This window comes from Cheilinus undulatus, linkage group 6, assembly GCF_018320785.1.
Source record: "Cheilinus undulatus linkage group 6, ASM1832078v1, whole genome shotgun sequence".
NCBI classification, from domain to species: Eukaryota; Metazoa; Chordata; class Actinopteri; order Labriformes; family Labridae; genus Cheilinus; species Cheilinus undulatus.
In genome coordinates this window covers 50,350,337-50,375,746 of record NC_054870.1, presented here as the reverse complement: position 1 = coordinate 50,375,746, position 25,410 = coordinate 50,350,337, and the positions used below count along the sequence as shown (strand labels likewise).

Here is a 25,410-nt window from a genome sequence, read left to right as displayed (position 1 = left end):
CTGTAAGTGATATTACTTAAAGGTGGAAGTGTTTAGGAACAACAGCAACTCAGCTACGAAGCAGACCAAATCACAGAGCAGGGTCAATGACTGAAAAGCCCCCAAAGCTCTGCTGATTCAATAGCTGAAGAGTTCACTGGCATATAATCAAAAAAACCTGACTGGTGGGAGCTTCATAAAAGGTTTGCATGGCCGAGCAGCTGCATGTAAGCCTCACACCACCTAGTCCAATGCCAAATGTTAGTTTTTTACAGCCAGAGGAAAGCTTCACTTTTGGAACTGTTGCATGTTTTACGAGGGTGACCATGGCATGCAAGAGCCCCTGTGATTGGACACGGAGTGTTGCCATGGAAATACTGAGCATCGCACAAGGAAGCATGAACTACTGGAGGCTGCCGTTATGTTGCTGTACCTTAGTCATGTTTATACTGCTTCCTTTAGATGGACCACCATTACAAAATCTTCTGAAAATGTTGTTTTGTCTATGGTCTGCCATGCTTTTTAAAATCAGTTGACATTTGAACATTTTTTAGGGTGCAGCGAGACTTAAGGAAAGCCTCTGTGCCCTTCAGAAGTTCTGTTTTTTTTTATAATGTCTTAAAAGTTGGAAAGAATGTTGTTAAATCCAGTTTGAGATGGAGAAAATAATTTATTGACATCCACACAGTAACACGCACAGATAAGACCAGAACATACAAAAATACAGATAATCTCCCGTCATTACTTAGAAAGTGGTTTGTAAAAACTCAAAAGTCCTCAGAGGCGGTCGCACCAGTACTCTGATGTCTCGATGTGGGACGGCAGGTCGACGTGGATCTGCTCCTGAGGGTCAGATGGCGGGGTCTGAGGGGGGCTGTTGACCCCTGAGTCGCTGTCGTGGATGGATTCTGTTTTGATGTATTTCACCTCCACCTTCTGAACCGGGAGTGATGCCGGCGGGGGCGTGGCCTCAGCCTTGGGTTTGATGTTCTTAAAGTGCTGCAGACGCACCACCTCCCGGCGCTCCTTGGCGCACGGCAGCAGCACGGAGACGTCCTTGCGAAACTTGGAGCTCATGCCAAAGTAAATGAGCGGGTTGTAGAAGCTGGCAGACTTGGCAAAGAGTCGCGTGATGATGCTGGTGGTGCTCGGCACATGAAAGCCCCAGGCCGACCACATAGACACCACTGCATATGGAGACCAGGCCATGATGAAAGCCGTGCAGATCACAATGGAAATCTAGAGGCAACATGAGGGAACAATTGTCATGACTGGAGTTAACATGAGAGGAGCTTTATTACAGACAGGATACTTTAAACTGAGCTTTAAAGGGAAAGTTCACATGTTTAGAAGGAGGGTTGCAAGAGGTGGATATGTGCAGTGAGACTGCACCAACATAACAGTATTCCAGAATGCTTCACACCAGTTTCATTGATCTGGTCTTAATCATGGACCAATTTGTTCCATTGTTGCACAATTACATCGGATTTGTGTTCACACTGGTGCATTTACAAGCAGACCAATATGTGTGATGTGCAAAACATATCTTCTCTCTAACTGGTCAGAATTATTTCAGTTTGAAATGCATCAGCAAAGTATAAAGGTATGCAACTTCTTCACCCTGAGACACGTGACACACACCATTCTTAGTCGTATAAATCTTTTCTAAATATCTGTCAGTGGAGACCTGGTTTGAACCAAATAACTCGACCAAGACTGCCAGAAAAGGGGGTTCTTTTCCCACTTTTTCTGACCCTAACTCAATCCTCAAGCCCACGGGTGTCAAACTCAACCACAGCAGGGGCCGGATTCTGGATTCAGGTCTAACCTGAGGGCCTAACACGGTCACCTTTTTTACCATAAATTGTCAACATTGTTTCACCAGTAATTAAATATGAAATAAAAACTTAGCACTGATGATAAACAATTCTGACATTTAAAAAGTTAAAAAGATCAGTTCAAAAAGGTCCAAACATGAAATTGAAATTTAAAAATAATGTTTTTTTAATGGCAAATATATTAGAAAAAAAGTCAAAATCATGATTTTAAAAGGGCAAAATACAAAATAAAATTTGTAATCATAAAATTAAACGTCAAAATATGATTCAAAATTTGAAATTGTGAGTCTAAAAGGTCAAAATATGAGATTATGAAGTCAAAGTTTGGAGTTGAAAATATGAGATAAAATACAAAATAATTGATTATAAAGGTCAAAATTTCACTTAAAAATTAGAATAATAAATCTTAAAGCTCAATTTGTATATGAGAAGTCAAAATTAAGTGTTGAAATGCTCAAAGTATGAAATGAAAAGTCAATATCCTAAGTTTGAGTCCTAATTGTGAGATGCAAAATTGAAAATGTGAAATTAAAACACAAATTAATTTCTTCTCCTACATTCCTGACTTATCTAAATATTTTTACTCCCTACTTTTTGAGATTTCATGACTTAGCAAAGATATCTTAAATCATCAGGATAAGTTCACATTTTTATACTTGAGGAAATCTGCAGAACAGAAATATCTTGCGGGCCAGATTTCACTTTTCCACAGGCCGGATTTGGCCCCCGGGCCTTGAGTTTGACACCTTTGCTCTAGCCCTAACCCTAACCCTTATAATACTGTGCCAATTCTCTGGTACTTAGGCAGTATTTTACCATGTAATTTCTTAGAAATAAGATCAAAAGTTCTACACAAATTACTTGGTAATTCCCAGGTAATTTCTTAATTTTGGCTCACTTAATTAAAATGAGTCTTTCCTGAATCATTTTAAAGTAATTTGAGGGTTAGGTTTAAGCATTAAGGTTAGGGCACAGGTGTCAAACTCACGGCAGAACAGTGGAAAACTTAAATCTGTCCTGCAAGATGATCTCATATTTCTGTTCTAACTGGCCCATCGGTCTGAGGTCTGCAGATTTTCTAATAATATCCTTATTAAGTAATGAAATCTGAAAAAGTAAGGAATAAAGATATTTAGATAAGAAATCAGGAATGTGGGAAAAGAAATTTATATGTGTTTTAATTTCAAATTTTCAATTTTGCATCCCACAATTAGGACTCAAACTTAGGATATTGACTTTTCATTTCATATTTTGAGGAATTTAACTCATAATTTTGACTTCTCATATAATATTTTGAGCTTTAAGATTCATTATTCTAATTTTTAAGTGATATTTTCACCTTTATAACCAATTATTTTGTATTTTATCTCATATTTTCAACTCCAAACTTTGACTTCATAATCCCATAATTTGACCTTTTAGACTCACAATTTCAAATTTTGAATCATATTTAGACTCTCAATTCCATTATTACAAATGTTATTTCATTTTTGACCTTTTAAACTCATGATTTTGACTTTCTTTCTAACATATTTGCCATAAAAAAAACATTATTTTTAAAAATTCAATTTCATGTTTGGACCTTTTGAACTAATAAATTTACTTTTCCCAGATTGTGAGCCTTTAAACTTTTCTTTTTAACTTTTTAAATATCATAATCATTTATCACCAGTGCTAAGTTTTTTCTTTCATATCTTATTAACTGTGAATTAAGGTTGACAGTTTATGGTTAAAAAGGGGACCCTGTTAGGCCCTCAGGTTAGTCCTGAATCCAGGACCACAGCCCCTGCTGTGATGAGTTTGACACCCCTGCTCTGAATCCGTCCAGACAGAGATGTAATGAGTCATTGGTTTGTCTCACCCTGGTGACGTCTCTCTCCACCTTCCTCTGTCGGGCGGTGAGCAGACCATCAGCTGACATGGCGTTGGTGCTCTTCACCGTGTTGATGATGGAGATGTAGGAGAAGAGCATGATCATGACGGGGATGAAGAAGCAGAAGATGAGGATGGAGATGATGTAGGACTTATAGATGGTGGAGTAGTTGGCTTTGGACCAGTCCACCTCACATGTGCCGTAGCCTCGATCTGAGGAACACAGGACACCAAGATCAGCTCAAAGTTAAATTTAAAACAGTGTCATGTTTCTTTAAGGTTCATGAGTGACATGGACCTGTGAAGCTGCCCCAGCCCAGCAGAGGAGCACCGGCCCAGAACGCCGCTCCGGTCCAGATGCAGATCATTGCCACGGCGATGGAGTTCATGCTGATGCAGTAAGCTACAGAGAGAAGAAGACAGCAGTTTGAAAAGGTTAGGACTTTAGGGAGCACAGGATGGAAATGTGAGAGGCACAAAAAGAGTCTTGGTTTGTTCTGAATGTCAGGATTGTGACATTTAATGAACAATGAGGTCTTTTCTTTTATCAGCAGCCTTTGCAAACATGTGCCACTGAAAAGAACCTCTGTACGCACCGCTTTGTATTCAGGAGGAGGAAGGAAATCAGTTTGGATTATTTCTCAGCGTATCTTAGGTCAATATTTCCACTGATAAGCCTGGGACAGCATGTGAGAGTGAGTCATCAGCGTTTGGAGATATAGATTCTTTATCTACTCAGCTTTAATCTGCATCATTTCCTCGCTCTACTCTCCTTTGTTTATTCAGCAAACATGCCACCCAAACGCCTTTTTATGAAGGCAAAGTCGACAACAATAGATTTAAGTCTGCATGACAAAAACATTTACAACTATAAAGCAACAAAACAGACAGGAAGCAGAATGAGACAAATCATCAAATTCTCCAAGTTTGGAGTTGACTGAATGAACGAAAACACCAAAATATCATTAATTTATGAAAATGAACTAAAGATAGCTGACCTGTGGTTGGTTATGGGTATGAACAAGAAGATTTTGTGGATCTTTATGGGGTTAAAATGCATGCCAACTTTTTTAAAAATCATCACAGATGAAAGTGGCCATTAATGCCAGGCCCTTTTTTAAACTTTTGCATTATAAAGGCATTTATGTAGCCTATAGTCATGTCAATCAACAAAATATGTTTGCTCTTTTTGGGAAATGTAAAGAAAGCCACGTTTGTGATTCACTGAGGGGAAAAGGAGAAGAAAATCACTGGTATATTATACATATCAACTTTGGTAGCCATCTGCTGCCACAGACAACACAAAGATAGCCCGAGTAAATAAAAAATGCAGTTTTTAATTATGATTTTATTTATCAAGGGAAAAAAGGCACCCAAACCTACCGAGCCCTATGTGGAAAAAGTCATTGCTCCCCTTGTTAAATCAAAAATTTAGTGTTACTCACCTCTGAGGTCAGTTTCACTACCCACACCCAGGTCTGATCACTGCCAGACCTCAAATCTAGAATACCAGAATCCAGAAACCCCTAGCATAGAACCTGTCTGACAAAGTGAAGTAGGCTAGAAGATCTCAAAAAGCAACGCATCCTGGTGCCATCTAAAGAAATTCAAGAACAGATGAGAAACCAGAAAAGCACTCAGAGAGCGCAGACCTCCGCCATTAGCCCTATCTCCCAATGTAAAGAATCCTTTAAACGATTCCTGGATCTGTCCCCATGTGCCCCCCACCAAGGCATTTGCCAATTACTCCCTCCCCAGTGGGGTGGAAACACGGTTAGACAAAGCATTGGTGTAGCTAAAGGTGGACTGTCATGGTGGAAGCATTGCCTGCTGGTGCCAACAGATACACTGACAGTCTCACCCATGGACTCACTGGACGACTGGCAGAGGGTGAATATTCCTCTATTCCTCCCAGCATTGTGAGTATTCTCGTTACAATCCGTTGTCTTCTCTCTGTTACGCTCCGACCCGTCTCCTCGACCGGGCGTGCGTCTTTCAACTCCAAAACTTTGAATAGAAACACACCCACAAATGCTGCTGGGATTGAAGTTACTCATGTCCGCCATCTCCTGGTGTAACAGTCTGGAAAGGCTTACAAAGCATTTCTAAGGCTTTGGGACTCATTATGGGAACCATTGTCCACAAATGGAGAAAACTTGGAACAGTGGTGAACCTTCCTAGGAGTGGCTGGCCTGTCATGACTCATATAGGAGGTCCCAAAAGAACCCAGAACAACATCTAAAGACCTGCAGGCTTCACTTGACTCATTTAAGGTCAGAGTTCAAGATTCAACAGTAAGAAAGACACAGAGCACAAAGGCTCGTCTCACATTTGAAAAAAACGTCTGATGATCCCCAAGACTTCATGGAAAATATTCTGTGGACTGACGAGACAGAAGTTAACTAAAAACTAACACAGCATTTCATCAAAAGAACATCAGACCAACAGTCAGACATGGTGGTGGCAGTGAGATGGTCTGGGGCTGCTTTGCTGCTTCAGCTATGATCTCAAGCTCATTTGGGTTAAGCAGCAGGTTAATAATCCAAAACACACCAGCAAGTCCACCTCTAATGGATTCTCTTAGCCTCAGCTATACTCAGCTGAATAAAAACAGACCTGACATGGCTAACTGGCTTCTTTTTAGCTGGAGGCCGGTGTGTGAACCAGACCCATAAAACTGCAAGTATCTCTCACAAAGGAACCACAACCTCCTCCCAGAGCTACAACATGCCTGTTGAAACCCTGTGTTCTTCTAGATCAACCTGAGACTGTGGAAAAGTGATGTCGTGTTGCTTTAAATCTCCTGTTTGCAGAACTTTCAGCTGCAGGTAATAAAGTTGTTGATGTCCCACATGCACCAGCAGCTTTCATGGCTGACATAAAAACCCACATACAGCTTTTATATTGCTTGTGTTTTCTGAACAACCACAAACAGTAAAAGCTCTTATCCCATCTGACAACACAGGCTTGGCCTAATTTCCATGTAATTAAGACATTCTTCAGCATCCAGAAATAGAGCATGTCACCTCAAATTTACTAAATGACATGTTGGCCAAATGTAAATGAAATTGCTGGAGACGGATGGCTGTAATTTCCATAGCTGGAGTTGGTAATAAGGTTTCATTAGCACCCCAAACCACACTTTTCTGTCAGATAAGAGGTCCAGGAATGTGAGGCAGGCACAGACGATGTCTGAGGCTTTCTTCATGCTCCCTCGCTTGTTGTCAGGAAGTGTAGCTCTCACCTTTGTTCGGGTGGCACCCCTTGATGTATCTGGTGACGCTGATAACAGTCAGGGTGTTAATACTCGCCAGGCCAAACAGCAAGGTGAAGAAACCGTCTACCTGGAAGAAAACAAGAAAACAAGAGGTCGCTGAATCACGGCAGCACATCTTTAAAGCGGCCTCAGGCTGCAGGTCCAGAGTCTGATCCAGATCTTTGTCTGTGGAGGTTTGTTTAGTTTTTGGACTTTATCAGATAAAGACGCCGCAGCTGAGGAGCTCTTCCTGTCTGAGTTTCAGTCAAAGTGCTCCAGAGTTTAAACCCTTAAATCTGAGCAAGAGTGTCTGTCAAATTTAAAGTAAACATGTCCAATTAAAATATGTGAAAGCAATAAAATACAATGTAATAACAAAATCTACAGAGGAGGCAGCAGAGGAGCTGTACAGAGATGCTCCTGGATACACTGAAAACAAATATCTTACTTGAAAAGGACTTTGGGAGGCCCCAAATTAGGCTGGATCAGTTACCATGGAAATGGGTGGAAAAGGTGGTGGAATGGAATTTTAAAAATAGCAGGCAAAAATGAGAGGGATTAAAATGGTGAAGAGGGTTTACAAGTGGCAAAATACCTAAAAATGGCAAGAATTGGTGCAACAAATGGTAAAATTTGGTTAACAACAGACAACAGACCACAAGTGGCAAAATTGGATAAAAGGGTGCAAAAAAAGGCTACTTGGAAGATATGGGCAAAAATTAAATTGAAAATGATACTAAAAATTGCAAAAATTGGTTAAATGATGCCAATAGTGGTTAAAATGGACAGAAATGGACGGAAAAAGTGGTGAAAGGAGAATAAGAGTTGGACAATTTGTGTTTGAAGTGGCTTAAAACAGTAAAAATGGGCTAAAAGTGGCAAAAACTGCACTGTAAAGGGTTGGCAAGTGTTTAGTAATGGCAAAAGTGGCTAAAAGTGGCAAAATTTGGTGGAAAATGTGATAAAATGGTGATTGATAAGTGATAAAACTGGGATTAAAATGGTGTAAAGGTTTACAAGCGGGAAAAATACCTCAAAATGCCAAAATTGGTGCAATAAATGGTAAAATGTGGTTAAAAAAGGCAGAAAATGGGCATAAAAAGTGGTGGAAAGAGCTGCAAACAGGGGCAACAACAGACCACAAGTGGCAAAATTGGAAAAAGAGGAGAAAAACAGGCAGAAAAATAGTGCAAAAAGTTAAGAGGAAGAAATGAAAAATTAGATTGAAAATGATGTCAAAAATGGCAAAAATTGGTTAAATGATGCAAAAAGTGGTTAAAATCGACAGAAATGGACAGAAAAAGTGGTGAAAGGAGAATAAGAGTTGGAAAATATGTGTTTGGAGTGGCTTAAAACAATAAATGGGTTAAAAGTGGCAAGAATTGCACTGAAAGGGATTAGGGAGTGTTTAGAAATGGCAAAAGTGCCTCAAAAGTGGCAAAATTTGTTGGAAAATGTGATAAAATGGGATAGAAAAGTGGCAAAAATGTGGAAACATGTAAAACTGATAAGAAAGAGTAACTAATAGCGGCCTAAATGGGTGGGAAAGTTGGTTAGAAAGGTTTTTAAAGCATTTTTTCTTCTTATGCTGTTTTTTTCCTCCTTCTTCTCCTGCATGCTCCTACCAGTGTGTCAAATGTTCAGTTTCTCATAGTCCGTTGGTAAAATTGGCACATTTATTACCTGAAGGGCTGAACAACAACGAAAATAAAATTACATTATAGTTTTTGTTTCTATGGTAAATACTGAAGGTAATATTGCACTTGCTTAATTTAGTACATTTATTACAACTCCAACTCCAAAAAAGTTGGGACATCATCTAAATTGTAAATAAAAACAGAATGCTACCATATTTAAATCTCATAAACCAATATTTTATTCACATTAGAATATCAAAAACATACCAGAGTTTGAAAAAAGACATCTTAGCATTTCATGAAAAATACGAGCTCATTTTAAATTTGATGGCAACAACACATCTCAGAAAAGTAGGGACGGGGGAACAGAAGGCTTTGCAGCTAATTAGGATAATCATCAACATTTCAGTAACATGACTGAGTAGTGTTTAGGATTTTTCTCTGATTCAGGATACAAGCAAAGAGAGCTCAAGTCAGAGGTGTCTTTATCATGAGGTTTATTAGAAAGATATTCATGCCAGAAGAGGAGACTCACAACAACAATCACATCAGACAGCTGAAGGGAGAGTACCGCCAGACAGGATAAAACCTATCTGCAGTGTGTAAACACAGTATTTCATGGGTGTTGACCTTAGTTTGCACTATTTCTGCATTCTGCATTACTTGTGCAAAAGTAAGATACTGCTAGAAAGTCGTCCCCGTCTCATTTAACTTCCTCCATGAGTGTAAAAATAAGTCAAGACAAGTTGTTCCTATCTTTTACAACTTCCTCCATGAGCCAACCGCTAAGTGTTGGTGGTTTCTTATCTGATGTCTCACAACCCAGAAGTGAAAAACAAATGAGTTACATGAGTATGAATACATTTTCCACTACAGTAGAAAAGGAGCATTTTAGAGGCAGAGTCTCTCAGAAGTAAAGATAAGCAGAGGTTCACCAATCTGCAAAAAAGTGTCAAAAAAAAAAGTGGAACAATATTGCTCAGACTTTGAATATCCCGCCGTCTACAATCCATAATATCGTCAAAAGATTCAGAGAATCTGGAGAAATCTCTGAGAGGGAAAAGGCTGAAGGTCAGGAGTGGAAGCTTGTGATTCTGGCAGCACTGTGTTAAAAAAGACATGATTCTGTACTAGCAGGGCATCATCATCACCTTATTTACTTTAGAATAAAATTCTGTCAGATTTAATTTTGTTTGAAATTATGTCGAGGCTCCTCGTGGGCTGTATAATTGCCACTGGTGAGGTGTCATTAACACGTTTTTTTTCTACTAAAATCTAAAACTCTGGCATCCTGAAAAACCTAATTTGATGACTGCGCTCAACATTATTCATGCACGTACAACTGTACAGCTCCAGACATGATGTTAAACGTGGGCCGTCTGGGCCACGGTCCAACAACTTATCCAAACAGCCGGAACTAAAGGACCGGAGGATGACGGACTTTCCTTTCTTATAATTCTACTGACTCAGATGTGATATTTAACTGCTAAACAATACCTGAAATACAGTTTTCCCCTTTGAAAATACACTATAAAGTAGTAAAGTAAAGTATTCACTCATCCATCCAAATAATCGAAATCAGGTGTTCCAATCACTTCCATGGCCACAGGTGTATAAAATCAAGCTCCTAGGCATGCAGACTGTTTCTACAAACATTTGTGAAAGAATGGCTCGCTCTCAGGAGCTCAGTGAATTCCAGCGTGGTACTGTGATAGGATGCCACCTGTGCAACAAGTCCAGTGGTGAAATTTCCTGGTTCCTAAATATTCCACAGTCAACTGTCAGTGGTATTGTAACAAAGTGGAAGCCATTGGGAACCACAGCAACTCAGCCACCAAGTGGTAGGCCTCGTAAAATGATGGAGCGGGGTCAGTGGATACTGAGGCGCATAGTGCGCAGAGGTCGCCAACTTTCTGCAGAGTCTATCGCTACAGACCTCCAAACTTCACATGGCCTTCAGATTAGCTGAAGAACAGTGGTAGAGAGCTTCATGGAATGGGTTTCCATGGTCAAGCAGCTGCATCCAAGCCATACATCAGCAAGTGCAAATCGTCGGATGCAGTGGTGTAAAGTACGCCGCCACTTGACTCTGGAGCAGTGGAGACGCGTTCTCTGGAGTGACCAATCTTGCTTGTCCATCTGGCAATCTGATGGACGAGTCTGGGTTTGGCAGCTGCCAGGAGAACGGTACTTGTCTGACTGCATTGTGCCAAGTGTAAAGTTTGGTGGAGGGGGGATTATGGTGTGAGCTTGTTTTTCAGGAGCTGGGCTTGGCCCCTTAGTTCCAGTCAAAGGAACTCTGAATGCTTCAGCATACTAAGAGATTTCAGACAATTCCATGCTCCCAACTTTGTGGGAACAGTTTGGGGATGGCCCCTTCCTGTTCCAACATGACTGTGCACCAGTGCACAAAGCAAGGTCCATAAAGACATGGATGAGAGAGTTTGGTGTGGATCAACTTGACTGGCCTGCACAGAGTCCTGACCTCAACCTGATAGAACACCTTTGGGATGAATTAGAGCGGAAACTGAGAGCCAGGCCTTCTCGTCCAACATCAGTGTGTGACCTCACAAATGCGCTTCAGGCAGAATGGTCAAAAAATCCCATAAACACACTCCTAAACCTTGTGGAAAGCCTTCCCAGAAGAGCTGAAGCTGTTATAGCTGCAAAGGGCGGACCGACGTCATATTAAACCCTATGGATTAAGAATGGGATGTCACCTAAGTTCATATGTGAGTCAAGGCAGGTGAGCAAATACTTTTGGCAATATAGTGTATAAAGACATTGTTGTCATTGTGCATCTATCATGTATGAAATTATAAGCAGTCAGACAGGGACATTTTTTGCCGTCCATGCTTCTAAAACCAGCGTCAGTGGGCTCACATGCACGTCATGTTTGACGGTGAGAGGGCAAAATGTGACAGAGGCAGACTCAACTTTCACCCGGGTAAAAGTCAGCCAGAGTCTTAAGGATTTATCACTCATCGATCTCATCCACGGTGACCGAGACTGCCTCTGCTGAGACAGTCACGTCTGGGTTCATAACTGGATTAACGTGTCTGAATGACGCGACAAAAAACAACAAAAAACGAGAAGGAAAGAGAAGAGGTGGTGCTGAATGTTCCTGTCTGATCTTTGAATTGTCTAAAACAGAAAAATCAAACTGGCTCTGATTATTTAGGCTCAAAGATGAGGAACTTTAACATAACAGTGAATGAGAATTGGTTTACAAAACTTAACAGAAATCATGTTTTTGGCATCAAAAGGAGATAGTTGGGAAGTTTCGGGCATCTGGATGCCTCCTGGTCCTTTAGAGGTTTTTGGCATGTCCAACTGGGAGGAGACCTTGGGGAAGACCCAGAAAGCACTGGATAGATTATATGTCCCATCTGGTTTGGGAATGCCTGAGGATCCCCCCTAGAAGGAGCTGGAAAATATCACTGAGGAGAGAGACTGGGCTGCCAGGAGAAGACAGTGGATGGATGTTTTTTCATCAGGGATTAGGGCAGAATTTACTAATCAGTCAATTCATGTGTTACTTAAAGAGTGAAAGGCTTTGGCCCCTGGGCCTTGAGTTTGACACCCTTGGTCTATGTTGTCTGGTCTCTTGGTGTTGTCTGATTTTTTTGTAGATATTTAATGTAGTCTTTGTTGTATATACCATCAACCTGCTGGGTACTACAGATGAGAATTAGCCTATGGCTACAATCTAGCACATTTATATGTCCATGTTCATTTTTAATTTATTCTATTTAATTTCTTACTTTTTTTTCATATTTTAACCTTTTAGATTAATAATTTTAAATTTTAAATCCTATTTAGACCTTTTAAAGACACAATTTTGACTTTTATCTCACATTTTGATTTTTTCAACACCTAACTTTAAATTTTATCTCATTTTTGTACCTTGAAAATGCATGCTTTTTAATTTTCATTTCATATTTTGACATTTGAAACTCATGGTTTTGATGTTTACCTCATATTTTGACTGTTAAAAATTACAGTTTTGAATTTAATCTCAGTTTTTGACTTTTAAAATTCATGGTTTCAATATTCTATCTCATATTTTGCCTTTTAAAAACATTATTTTAACTTTAAATGTCATGTTTTAACCTTTGAAACTTATAAGTTTGACTTTTAATCTCTGATTTTGAATTTTTGACTTATCATGTTCACCTTTAAAAGACCTTGTAAAGTGAAATCCAAAGTTTGTGTCTTAACACTCTAGATATGTTGGAATATGGTTGCTGTAAACATGTGAAAACTCTGAGATCTACATGTGACTGAAATCTGGAAAGTTCTGCCTCTTTCCTGGCTTTGTGTCATGTGGGCGGGGCTAATATGTGGGCTCATGATGTCATGAGCCCACAGTGGGGGATAGCCTCGCTCCTCTAACACTACAATATAAAATCACAGAGCAGTTCATCTCAGTCCAGTCTGTTGTTAGCTGATTTCCCTGCCTTTATTGAAAGCTAACAGTCAGTTAAATGCTGGTTTTCATTCACTGTGAGGTAAATTTCATAAATCTGTCAGCCACAGTGGTCTATGGATCATTTAAAGTGTCATAACAGAGATTTGGGACAGAAAATGGACTTTGTCTAATCTGCGCTCTGGTCATTATGTCAACATTTAGATTGTGACATTTTTTTAAATCTGAGAGGATGGTATTTCTCCTGAGTGGGCGTGGCTTCAGCTCATTCAGCAGACACGCCCACACCATGCTGGAGCAGATTTTACTGCCTCATTTTTCATGATGTCGAAGCTTAATTTAATGAACTTAGAGATGTTTTATTTGACTGAAATTTTATTTAGGGGTTCATAACACAGTGAGCTGTCATACAACAAACCTAAACACAGATTTTATTTTCACTTAACAGGGTCTTTAATTTGCATTGTCCCTTGTAATAAATGAATCAATGAATATTTCTGATTCTGTAATATTTATATATCTATATGCTGCTGTTTAATGGCCTTTATTCTGCTGATTTTCATAGTTTTACACCTAAGCATTGAGTCCATCAGCATGTGTGAGTCTTCTTTCATTCATGCCATTGTTTAGCTCGATTATCTCGCTGTTTTTGGAGCTAACTAAGCTCCATTGTTTCAGTCTGGCCCTGGCGACCTGCTGTGCAGTTTCCAGGTGACATGGATCAGTTAAGGTTTCTCGCTGGTTAATTTCGTGATCTTCCTTAGTCCTAATCCTATTACTGTCAGTCATCACGTTTTTACACCCTCACATTCAGGAGATTAGCGGACAACAATGTCTAGACTAGTCTTATTTTAATTCAGCGTTACGCTCATTTATCTGTTATTTTTTTTTAGCTTTGGAGGTAAATCTGCAGCGTGTAGAAATGATTTGTTCCTTTGAGCCCATCTCCCTGAATCACCTCGACCTCTGCTGTGACTTATTCATGTTTTTTATACATCCTTCACTCTTCCTCTGGAGTCTTTTTCCTCAGTGTTTATTTGCAGCATCAAAGTCTCCCTAAGGCTCAATCAGACTCTCCCATAGGGTGAAAAACACGGGGATCTGGCCAAGCTTGCTACTGTTCATGTCCCATCATGCTCCATGCAGTAATCTGCTAATGCCTCTCACATGCCTGTCTCCTTCACCTTCCTGTTCCTTCCCTCCTCTATTTCTGTCGCTTCTTAGCTCGCCCCTCTATATTTACCCCGTCTCTCTGCCCACCTCTCCCAGGAGAGGGGCGTACCACTATCCCAATATTTCTCCTTCACCTGAAAACTTGAGATCAGATGTCTGAAATGTGAGATTATCTGCAGTGGGGCCTTAAGGAGCTGCACATTTTTCTTAACTGGGTCTAAATGTTGGAGTTTACGCTCCTGGGACTGAGAGCGTTCCCAGCTTGTTTTCATTCTGGCTGCAGCACGGGTATCACCGTTTCCACCACAGCTCGCCTTAAGCAAGAAAAATACCCCTGGATGAATTCCAAGTTCAAGTATGACAACTATTTCATTTCAAGCTGAGCCCGTGGCAGGAGGAAAACGCAGAAATGATCACTTCTTCTTAGAAATGACGCACACTAACTTTCTTTTAATTCATCGCAGCCTTATGTTACTTTACAGTTCAACAAAGTGAAACCTGACGGTTGAATTATGCAACTAATGTCGCCCCTGCAGCCTTATTAGCTTCCTGTTTGCTTGTTGACAGGTACCATTCTGCTCAAAGAGTTTCCCCGGTTTAAAGGTCTCCACAGGGGTAATCTGATTACAGATTTAACCTCCTGCCCACATGGCTACTAGCATAATCCCACACACACACACTCACACGCATTCACATTTACCGTAAGACTCCCTCAGATTCCTTTAATGTACTTTATTAATTGGGATTAACTCAAGAAAATCAACGTATAAATGCTTTTCTTCTCTAATTCTGCACAGTCATCACATTCAGAATGTGGATTTGCTGCTGCAACTTCCTGGTTATGTAACGCAGTGGTTCTCAATGTTGGGGTCAGGACCCCAATGGGGGTCGCGAGACACTGAGAGGGGGTCACAAGATGACCTAAAAAACTAACAATATTTTTAAAATTACACTGTTGCCACTTTACACCAGTTTTACTAAATTTTAACCCATTTTAATCACTTTTTTTGCCATCAATTTTGCCAATTTTATCACATTTTTGCCACTTAAAACCCATTTTTCCCATTTCAAACCCTTTCCAGCACTTTTTCTGCCTGTTTTTGCCACTTCTCAACCAAGTTGTGCCACTTTGCACATATTCTCTGTTGACCCACTATTGCCTCTATTAACCACTTTTTACCATATTTTACATCTATTTCAAACACATTTCACTAATTTACATGCTCATTTTTACCAGTTTAACCATTTCTGCCAATTTTTGCCCATTTTTCTGTCTTACTTAACCCGTTTTGCCAGTTTATATCCATTTTAAATCCCATTTCACCAAATTTTCCACCCAATTTTGCCAATTTAAAGTCAATTCAGCCACATTTAATTCCCCTTACCACTATCTATGCCCGTTTTTGCCAACTTTTGCTCATTTTTTTCCAATTTTATCACATTTTTGCCACTTCTAACAAATTTCTGTTACTTTTTGAAATCCAATTTCACCACCTTTTTCTGCCATTTTTTTCCATCATTTACCTATTCAAGCCATTTTTTAAAAGATTTTTTGGGGCATTTTTGTGCCTTTATTTGATAGAGGAGGAGAGTGGATAGAGTCGGAAACAGGGTCGAGAGCAGGGGAGAGACGTGCAGCAAAGGGCCGGATTCGAACCCTAGCCGTCCGCGTACCTGGGGTGCGCCTTTAAACCACTAGGCCATCTGCACCCCTATTCTAGCCATTTTTTACCCATTTTATTTCTGTTTTTACAAAAGTGATTAAAACCCATTTTTAAGGAGGCTATCTACCACACAAATGAATAAAAAAAATACTTGCTTCTTTGATAAGAGTGGTTATTTTTCAGGTTAAAGCTCTCCCCTATCTCCTACCTTTACAGGCAGCCTTGTCTCCACATGACTATTGTGTTCAACCACCTTCAGGTATACTGGGGGCCCCTGGTCTCTTGCACTTTTATTTTTGGGGTCCTGGGCTTAAAAGTTTGAGAACCCCTGATTTAACGGGTTTTTATCTGAGCCCTTGGTAGCGAGTTAAATCTTGGTGTGGCGTTTACCTGACATGTCCATATCCAGGTGATTAAGTAGCCATCATCCTTGAAGATGTTGAATATTTCTAGGATCCCTCTGGAGTAGCCAAACACGGAGATGCTGGCATCGGAGATGGCGAGGTTTAAAGTGAGGAAGTCTGTTGGCTGGAGCGATGCTCTCTGTCTGTACAGGACAAACATGACTAAACTGTTTCCAAACCAGGACAGCCATCCTGCAGAGAGAACAAAACGCAGCATGTCATTCTAAGAATATTTAGCACCATTTACTATCAATTCAGGATGGAAGAGTAGAGCATCTTAAAGGAATGAAGCTCTTATGTAACTCTATAACTCAGAAGAAGAGAGCAACATCTAGGGATTTAAATACGACCCCAATTCCAAAAAAGTTGGGGCGCTGTAGAAAGTGAAATAAAAAAAGAATGCAATGATTAGCAAATCTCATGAATCTGTATTTTACTCTCAACAGACCACAAACATATCAGATGATGAAGCTGAGAAATTTAAAATTTTGTGAAAAATATGAGCTCATTTGGAATTTCATTTCAACATCACATTTTAAAAAAGTAGGAACAGGGCAACAAAAGGCTGGAAAAGTAGGTGTAACTAATGACAAACAGCTGGAGGAGCATTTTGCAAATAATTAGGTTAACTGTCGACAGTTCAGGTTCAGCAATCTGCAAAACACCGTGTCTAGAAATTGTGAAAGTTTCAGAAAAATGCTCCTTAATGTAAAATCGTAAAGACTTTGAATCTCCCACCATCTACAGTCCATAATATCATCAAAAGATTCAGAGAATCTGGACAAATCGCTGTGCACAAGGGACAAGGCTGAAGGGGCCCTCAGGGGCCACTACATTAAAAACAGGCATGATTCTGTACTGAAATCACTGCATGGGCTCAGGAACACTTCCAGAAATCATTGTCTGTCCACACAGTTGGCCAAACCATCCACAAATGACAGTTAAAGCTGGATCATGGACAGAAGAAGCCATATGTGAACAGGATCCAGAAACACTGCCGTCTTATCTGGACCAAAGCTCATTTAAAATGGACTGAAGCTACATAGAAAACTGTTCTGTGGTCAGAGGAATCAACATTTGAAATTCTTTCTGGAAGTCATAGACACTGTGTCCTGTGGTCTGAAGAGGAGAGGGAGCATCCAGCTTGTTCTCCTGGCTCAGCTCTAAAGCCTGCATCTCTGATGGTATGGGGTTGCATTAGTGCCTATGGCGTGGGCAGCTCTAACATCTGGAAAGGAACTATCAATGCTGAAAAGTAGAGAGAAGTTTTAGAGCAACATATACTCCCATCCAGATGTCTCTGTCAGGGAAGGTCTTGACTATTTCAGCAATGCTAAACCACATACCACATCCATCACAACAGCATGGCTTCACAGAAGAAGAGTCCGGGTCCTGAACTGGCCCGACTGCAGTCCAGATCTTTCACCGTAGACAATGTTTGGAGCAGCAGAAAAAGGAAGGAGACCCAGGACTGTTGAGTAGCTAGAATCCTACATCAGACAAGAGTGGGACAACATTCCTCTCCCAAGACTCCAGAAACTGGTCTCCTCACTTCCCAGACGTTCAGACTGCTGCTAAAAAAGAGGGGATGCTCCACAGTGGTACACATGGCCCTGTCCCTACCTTTTTGAGATGTGTTGCTGCCATTAGATTCAAAATGAGTTAAAATTTTTTATGAAATGGTAAAATGTCTTAGTTTCAGCATCTGATATGTGTACATTCACCTAGTGGAGCAGAATAAAGAGCATTAAAGTATGTTCCAAACTAGATTAGTGCTAAAGCGATCAGAGCAGAGTCAGCTGCAGGAGGCTATTGATTTATAGGACAGTTGACTAGAGTTAGGTATAGTAGAACAGGTTAAAGGTTCAGTAGCACAAGTTTACATATTGAAAAACATTGTTCCAGACTAACTTGAGATCAACCAAGTAACAAGACCATGAGGTGGAGCTGAGGTGGGTCTTAAGCCTCCTGACAACCAGCTACAACATGAGGACTTGCCATCATATCAGCCACATCCCCAGTTTTTAACCAGGCTGAATTTCTGGTGCAGGGGTTCCCAAACGTTTCAGCCCAGGACCTATGAACTAGTCAGACCAGACTCTGTGGACCACAACCGTCCCTGGAGGGGGAAAAGCATAGTTGAACACAGTTGTGCACATTTAAGAATCATCCTGTGCAGACTCACATTTTGAGGATTTTTAAACATTATTTTAATTTCAGCATTAATCTCACCTAATGATGATGCACAAACGCATTTGTGATTTTTTTTGCAACACTAACAGGTAAAATATAATCTTGCAAAGTGGAAGGATAATTCAGATTTCATGTCTGTCATCAGGTAGATCCATCTTGACCAATCAGCATCATTTGAGGAGAGGGAGGCCAAAGCTGCAGACAGGTTTTCTTGCACTGGAAGCTGGTAGTAATGGCTGCCAGTGATGTGATTAGCTTGGATTTGGCTACAGTATAGAAGCAGTTTTATATCAGAACAGGACAACATAACTTCACTAATGCAAGAGCAAAGTACAGCACTGAAAGCTTTTCATGATTCTTCTGCCGACCTGCATTGGCATTTATTCATGAGCATGAGTTTTATCTACCAACAAGCTCCACCACAGGAAAACTTTGACAGCAGTTTTCTGTTTAAGTTTATCCCAGGCTGCTACTAGATCTGTGCATGCATACTGCATCATTTATACGTCAGTGAGCAAAGACCTTTACTTTCTAATATGACATAAGCAATGGATGCTCCAGGACTACGGTTTAACAAGACTGTCATGTCAGCACGTTTCTTACGGACTTAAATATGGACTTGGCCCTGTTCTGCAGCTATAACAGCCTTCACTCTTCTTGGAAGATTTTCCACAAGTTTTGGAGTGTTTATGTGGGAATTTGTGCCCGTTCATTCTGTTGAGGATTTGAGGTCAGGCAGTGATGTTAGATGAGAAGGCCTGGCTATCTCCGTTTCAGTTCATCCCAAAAGGTGCTGGATGGGGTTGAGGTCAGGGCTCTGTGTGGGACAGTCAAGTTCCTCCACACTGAACTCTGTCTTTGTGCCAGCCAGGCTGGCTGGTATGTGAAATTTTTTACCAACCAGGCAGATATTTCATTGCAGATATATTGTTGTAATTTGCTATCAGTATTATTCAACATGTCATTTGGGTCTTGTATGCGATTCTCAATCAATATTTTAATAGTATGCACCAATACTAGCAATAATGTATGCTATAAGAGACAAAAGTGAGTAAAAAGGCCCTTATTATGTGTAAAACAACAAATGAACTTGCTTCAGTTGATTCTTGTTTTTATAATGCCACAATTCCAACCCTCCTTTATCTGGGCTAGGCAAAATGACTCAAGAGATACTCTGGTAGAGTTACTTTAAATTTTATTTTTGGTTTTTCATTTATTTATTATTCTATTTTTCTAAGAAGTTTAGTTTTCTTACGTTTGGTTTAGTTTTAAAGCTTATGGTCCACTTAAGAGCCTACAACAAATCAATTTTATTTATTTTTGTATACAGTGGGAGGGGCCCATGGCAGCACCCACTGCTCACTGAGAGGCGCTACAACGATACGAGCTTTCATGTCAGAGTCTTCAAAAGTCTCCAGTAACACCAGAAAAAAGTCACTGGATTTGTCGCTAGTCACCTTTTTGAAAAAGAGTTGCTAGAGAGGTCTGAAAACTTGCTACATACAGCGACAAAGTCGCTAAGTTAGCAACACTGCAAGGAGGTACGGGTACAGTAACAACCAGCTATCCACCTCAGTGCGCTGTGAATGACGTCATGACTGACGCACTTACGTCAGTAAGATCGTCTCGGCCTGAAATACACATTACTCTGCCAGGAAACCAGCCGATACCGGCATCGTTCTCCAGTAACAGTAAATGAATTTTTTGCTGGTAAAAAAAAACAAAACAAAACAAAAAAAAAACTCATGATTGACGAGTGTTCTTAAAAATTTATCATCCAGAGACAAAAACTACCCGTAATTGGCGAGTGGCGAGTGTTAGTTTTGGACCCTGGTCATGCTGGAATAGAAAAGGGCCTTCCCCAAACTGTTGCCACAAAGTTGGAAGCATAGCATTGTCCAGAGTGTGCTGGTATGCTGAAGTATTATGATTGGCCTTCACTGGAGATAAGGGGCTGAGCCCAAACCCTGAAAAACAGCCTCGTACAATAATCCCTCCTGCACCAAACTTTAACGTTGGAACAATGCAGTCAGTAAGGTAACCTTAAACATTCAAGCCGTCTTAAAGCCAAACAGAGAAGTGTGAATTGTCAACATATTTCCACTGCTCCATAGTCGAGAGCACGGGTTCTCAACGTTGGGGTCTGGACCCCATTGGGGGTCATGAGACACTGAGAGGGGGTCTCCAGATGCCTTAAAAAAACTAAGAACATTTTTCAAATTACACTGTTGCCACTTACACCAATTTTGCCAAATTTGAACCAGTTTTCCCACCAACTTGATCAATTTGAACACATTTTTGCAACTTAAAACCCATTTCTTGTCAGTTTTAAACCCTTTCCACCACGTTTTTCTGCCTGTTTTTGCCACTTCTAAACCAAATCTTGCCACTCTCTGTCTATTGCTGGCTCTACTGACACATTATTGCCACTATAAACCCCTTTTACCACTTTTTAGGCCACATTTCACAATTTGATATGCCCATTTTTGCCAGTTTCTGACTTTTTCTGCCTCAGCTAACCTTTTCTTGCCAGTTATATAAATTTTCACCCCATTTTACCAAATTTCCAACTATTTTTGCCACTTTAACACCATTTCAGCCACTTTTGAATCACCTTTTACCACTTAATATGCCCATTTTTGCCACTTTAACCCACTTATGCCATTTTTTTAGTTATTTTGCCACTTTTATCTAATTTTTTTGGCATTTCTAACCCATTTCTGCTATCCTCCAATCCAATTTCACCACCTTTCCCACCATTTTTTTTGCCATTATTAACCAATTTTAGCTTTTTTTAATGTATTTTAATTCTGTTTTCAACAAAAGGATTTTCATTTTGAAAAGAGGGCTACTTACTACACAAATGAATTAAAATGTGTTTCTTTGATAAGAGTGGTTATTATTCAGGTTAAATACAAAATACCACAGCTTTACTTTACTATTGACCATGATTTTGCTGGCCCCCAGTTTGGCTGGGCCCCAGAAAAACTCTCCCATCTCTCCCTTAATGGTCAGCCTTGTTTCCACATGACTATTATATGTATATATATATGTTTATATGTTCATGACTGTGTTCAACCACCTTCAAGTACAGTGGGGTCCCCGGTCTCTGGCACCTTTATTTTAGGGGTTGCGGGCTGAAAAGGTTGAGAACCCCTGGTCTAGTGTACACCACTCCATTTGACACTTGGCATTGGATTTGGGGATGTGAGGCTTGTATGCTGCTAAGTGATTTTTTAAACAAAATAAAACCACATATTAATTATGTAAACTGCAGTCAGTACAGATTCTCAGCTGATGAAGTACATGTACAGAAACGTTTAGAGTCGTAACGGTACGATAATATGTGAATATATCTAGTCTAGAACAGTTTATATGAAAAAATATGAAAGTTTAGAGCTGTACTGTGAGAATTCCCCACATTAAAAATGAAGTAAAAGTTCAGCTGGTGTTAAAATCAAACTAGATTAAGTCAGAAATCCTGGGTGCGCTACTCTTGTTTTAAAATAGTCTGCAGCCTGAAGTTTCATGAGCACATTCAACAACCACAGAGCGATGTTTTCACAGGTTAACTAAAGTAAGAAGTAGATTAATAACTACTTACAGTACAAGGAATCAACTGAGCCAAGGCTTCCTATTCACAAAACTTCAGCATTAATTTAGTTTCACATCCATCGCGGATAGACCAGGCTGATGTGAGCCTTCAGGCTCTGCTTTGCGTTCTGAAAATCAGGTCCAGTTAAACGTCAGGAAACTTGATTTGTGGCCAGATATCAATGTCCAAAGACTAGGAAACAGTTTGGATCTCTGTCGAGTCCAAATATCCCCAATTTACGCAGACATTAGTTCGTTTTTCTCCCGTTTTCGCCACTCTTTACAGAGCAGACTTCGGTGTTTTGCAGCCTGGAGCCGAGCAGCTGTGTCCCACGCTGACGTGACATCAGTGCAACCCCCTATTGTTGTGTGTGTAGCTCCACCTTTTTGGGACGGTTTGGTGAGATTAGTACCCTTATGGAAGGGGGCCAAAAAGTGGGACGGTAGGGGTCGGCTTTTTTGGGACCCTTTTCAACTTTTGCTCTATGGCAGTGGTTTTCAAAGTGTGAGGCGGGCCTCCCCTGGGTGGCGCCACAGAGCTTCAGGGGAGGTGCAGAACCATAAACCAGAAAAAAGGTGATTTGCTTTGCAAACCTCTGCTGTGCATGGACTATGCTATAGAGCAGTGTTACTCAACCAAAGAGCCAAATTGTTGAAATACCTTTGCAAGAGCCACAATCTAAGAGGAAAAAAGAGGCAAAACAGCTTGAAGTAGCAATAAAAGTAGATTAAAGGTGGCAAAAATGGTCGTAAATGGGGAGAAAAAGTGGAAAAATGGCAGAAAGTTGCAAAAAATTTGCAAGAAGTGACAAAAAATGAGTGGAAAATGACTCAAATGGGCAAAAAGCAGTCAAGAGTGGCAAAAATGGGCAAAAAGAGAGGAAACAAGTGGTATGTAATGGCAAAGGGCAGTTTAAATGGGCAAAAAGTGGCAAAAAAAATTGAAAAAGGGCAAAAAATGGCAAAAAAGAAGCAAAAATTGGGGGGAAAAATGAAAAAAGTGGTATTTGATGGCAAAATGTTGCTTAAATGGACAAAAAGTGGCAAAAAATGGTAAAAAACAAAGGCCAAAAAAAGGAATAAAAGTGGCAAAAAGACGTTGCAAATATGAGCAATAAAAAAATTTGGAAAAAAAGGGATATTTAATGATGAAAGGTAGCTTAAATGGGCAAATGGGTGAAAAAGGGCAAAAATGGGATAAAAGTGGAAAAAAGGGGAAAAAGATAAAATGAAGTTGCAATATGGCCCAAAAAATGTGGTAAAGGGGGTATTTAATGGCATTATAACTGAATAAGAGGGAAAGGCAGATGTTTAAGGACATTTGCAAACCAAAATATCTAAAATATATAAATGTTAAAAATGTTTAAAGATTAGACAGAAATGTTTGAAATATTGTTGTTTAATTTTTCTCTATTTGAATCATTTTTGTGGGTGGGGGTCCACCAAATGAATAAGTTCTTCTTAGGGGAGGCTCACTCTCATACACTTTGAAAACCCCTGCTCTATGGAAATGAAAAAATGTGTGCCATTCTGCCCCGAACTGAGCCGGTCCGCTTGGTGGAAACAGCCTAATAATGTATTTTTGCATTTTCACGTGCCAGAATGACATTACACGATTCCCCACACCAGGGTTCTAGTTAAGCGCAGTGTGGTGTGTAGAAGGAGGCGGTATATCGTGTGTAACGGATCATTAAGTGGCTCATGGTGTAGAGGAGTGTAGTAGTCTACTCCACCATAATGTGGAGAGTAGAGGAGATTAGCGTGGTCCAGATTAGAGTAAACAGAGATGAGAAGGAAGAGTCGAGACTTATAACTTGTTGCATCTTAGTGTTCTTATTCTATATCATTTTGTTTTGCTGCTCTACCTAAAAATAAGAGACTGAGTACGACATTCAGGGGAGTTTGACTGAAACTTAGATTAAAAAAGGAAATCTTCTGTCTTAATCCTCCAACACCTTTTATCGAAATAGACTGACGGATAAACAGTGCCATTGATACAACCTACACGGTCTGGGGGAGAAACATAAAACTCTAAATGTGTGCATCACACATTTATGGAAGTTAGAACAAACAAAGGGGAAATATTTGAAGCTTTTTGCAGAAGTGCAAAAGCTGTTTTACTGATATTAAACCAATGCACACATTAAAGCTTTTGACTTCAGCATTCTTTATTATAAATCAGCTATTGCTCTTAAAATTTTCTGCAAGTCTAAAAGCAGAAAACCCCAGACGAATAAACACTGCTCATCCCTGTTCCATGCATAAAATCTCAGATTACCTGCAGGTTGACTCACCTAAAACTAACAGGTAGACTCCAATGATAGTCTCTCCTTGTTCCGACAGTGGAGGGTCTGAGTGAAGAGTACTGAGGTTATTGTTCCTCCATGGTATGTTCACTACCTTCATAGGAAAAGCCTTTAGCGTTATTTCCATGGTCGGAGTGTCGAGACCAACTCATGAATCCTTACTGTCCTCTCCTCTGTCTGCTATGCTCCGCTGTGTTCCTCCAGAAAGGATGAACGCTCAGTTCTTTTTAAATCCAGCTTAGATGGACTCGCTAATACCCCACCACTCACTCTCCGAATGATTGTACCTGTAATCCTGTGTATGTCTTAACAACTAAGCAGATAGGGATTTTTGGGTGAAGGTCCTGGCACAGGGGGGAAATGTCTAGTCAGCGTGTTGCCTAATGGAATTCTGTTGGAGGGGGTTCATGTAACTCCAGTAAAGGGGACCTTTTAAAAATGTATGTTTGGCAGAAACAGAACAGAGAGAACATGCAGCTATAGTGGGTTTGGACTCCAGCTGAGTCACTTTCTGTTTTCACACTGCATTTCTGCAACATTGCTGCAAAGAAACTACGGATGATTAACTTTTCCAGCCGTGCTGGGCTACACAGAGGTGCGCTCAGATTGGTCCTGCTCTGGAGCAGGGTTCAAGCACGTCTGCCCCACCTCCAAGCGTCATGTCACAGTGGTTTCTTATCATTCGTGGACGCCTCCCAGACATGTTTAAGTGGTAACTACTGCACCAAGCTTTGAAATACCTCAGGACAACAGCATGGACAGCTAGGCCTAACAGTGGCTCTTTTTCTTGTTGGTGGAACAAAACAATGCTTACTGAACCAAAGTGATTTCAACTCAAAACTAGAAAAGCACTCAGAGAGCGCAGACCTCCGCCACTGGCCCTATATCCCAATAGTAAAAACATTCCTGGATCCAGATGGTTATCCGGATCACTCCCAAAATCAAATTTGCTGATTACTCCCTCCCTGGTGGGGTGGAGACACAGTGAGGCAAAGCATTGGCTTCACTACACGTGGACTGTCATGGCGGAAGCACCCATGGTCTCACCGGACGACTGGAAGTCAT

General features: G+C 40.4%; 1 protein-coding gene across 1 annotated transcript; it reads right to left on the bottom strand.

Annotated features, from left to right (window-relative positions):
* Nucleotides 1-719: 719 nt before the first annotated feature.
* Nucleotides 720-24,472, bottom strand: LOC121511509 (opsin-5-like). Its single transcript, XM_041790246.1, has 6 exons — nucleotides 24,334-24,472; nucleotides 16,239-16,444; nucleotides 6,934-7,033; nucleotides 3,988-4,092; nucleotides 3,679-3,902; nucleotides 720-1,218 (listed from the first exon to the last, which is right to left on the bottom strand). Exons 1-6 carry the CDS (start codon nucleotides 24,470-24,472, stop codon nucleotides 757-759), a joined length of 1,236 nt encoding a protein of 411 aa, XP_041646180.1. The 3' UTR covers nucleotides 720-756.
* Between the last annotated feature and the right edge of the window lie 938 nt (nucleotides 24,473-25,410).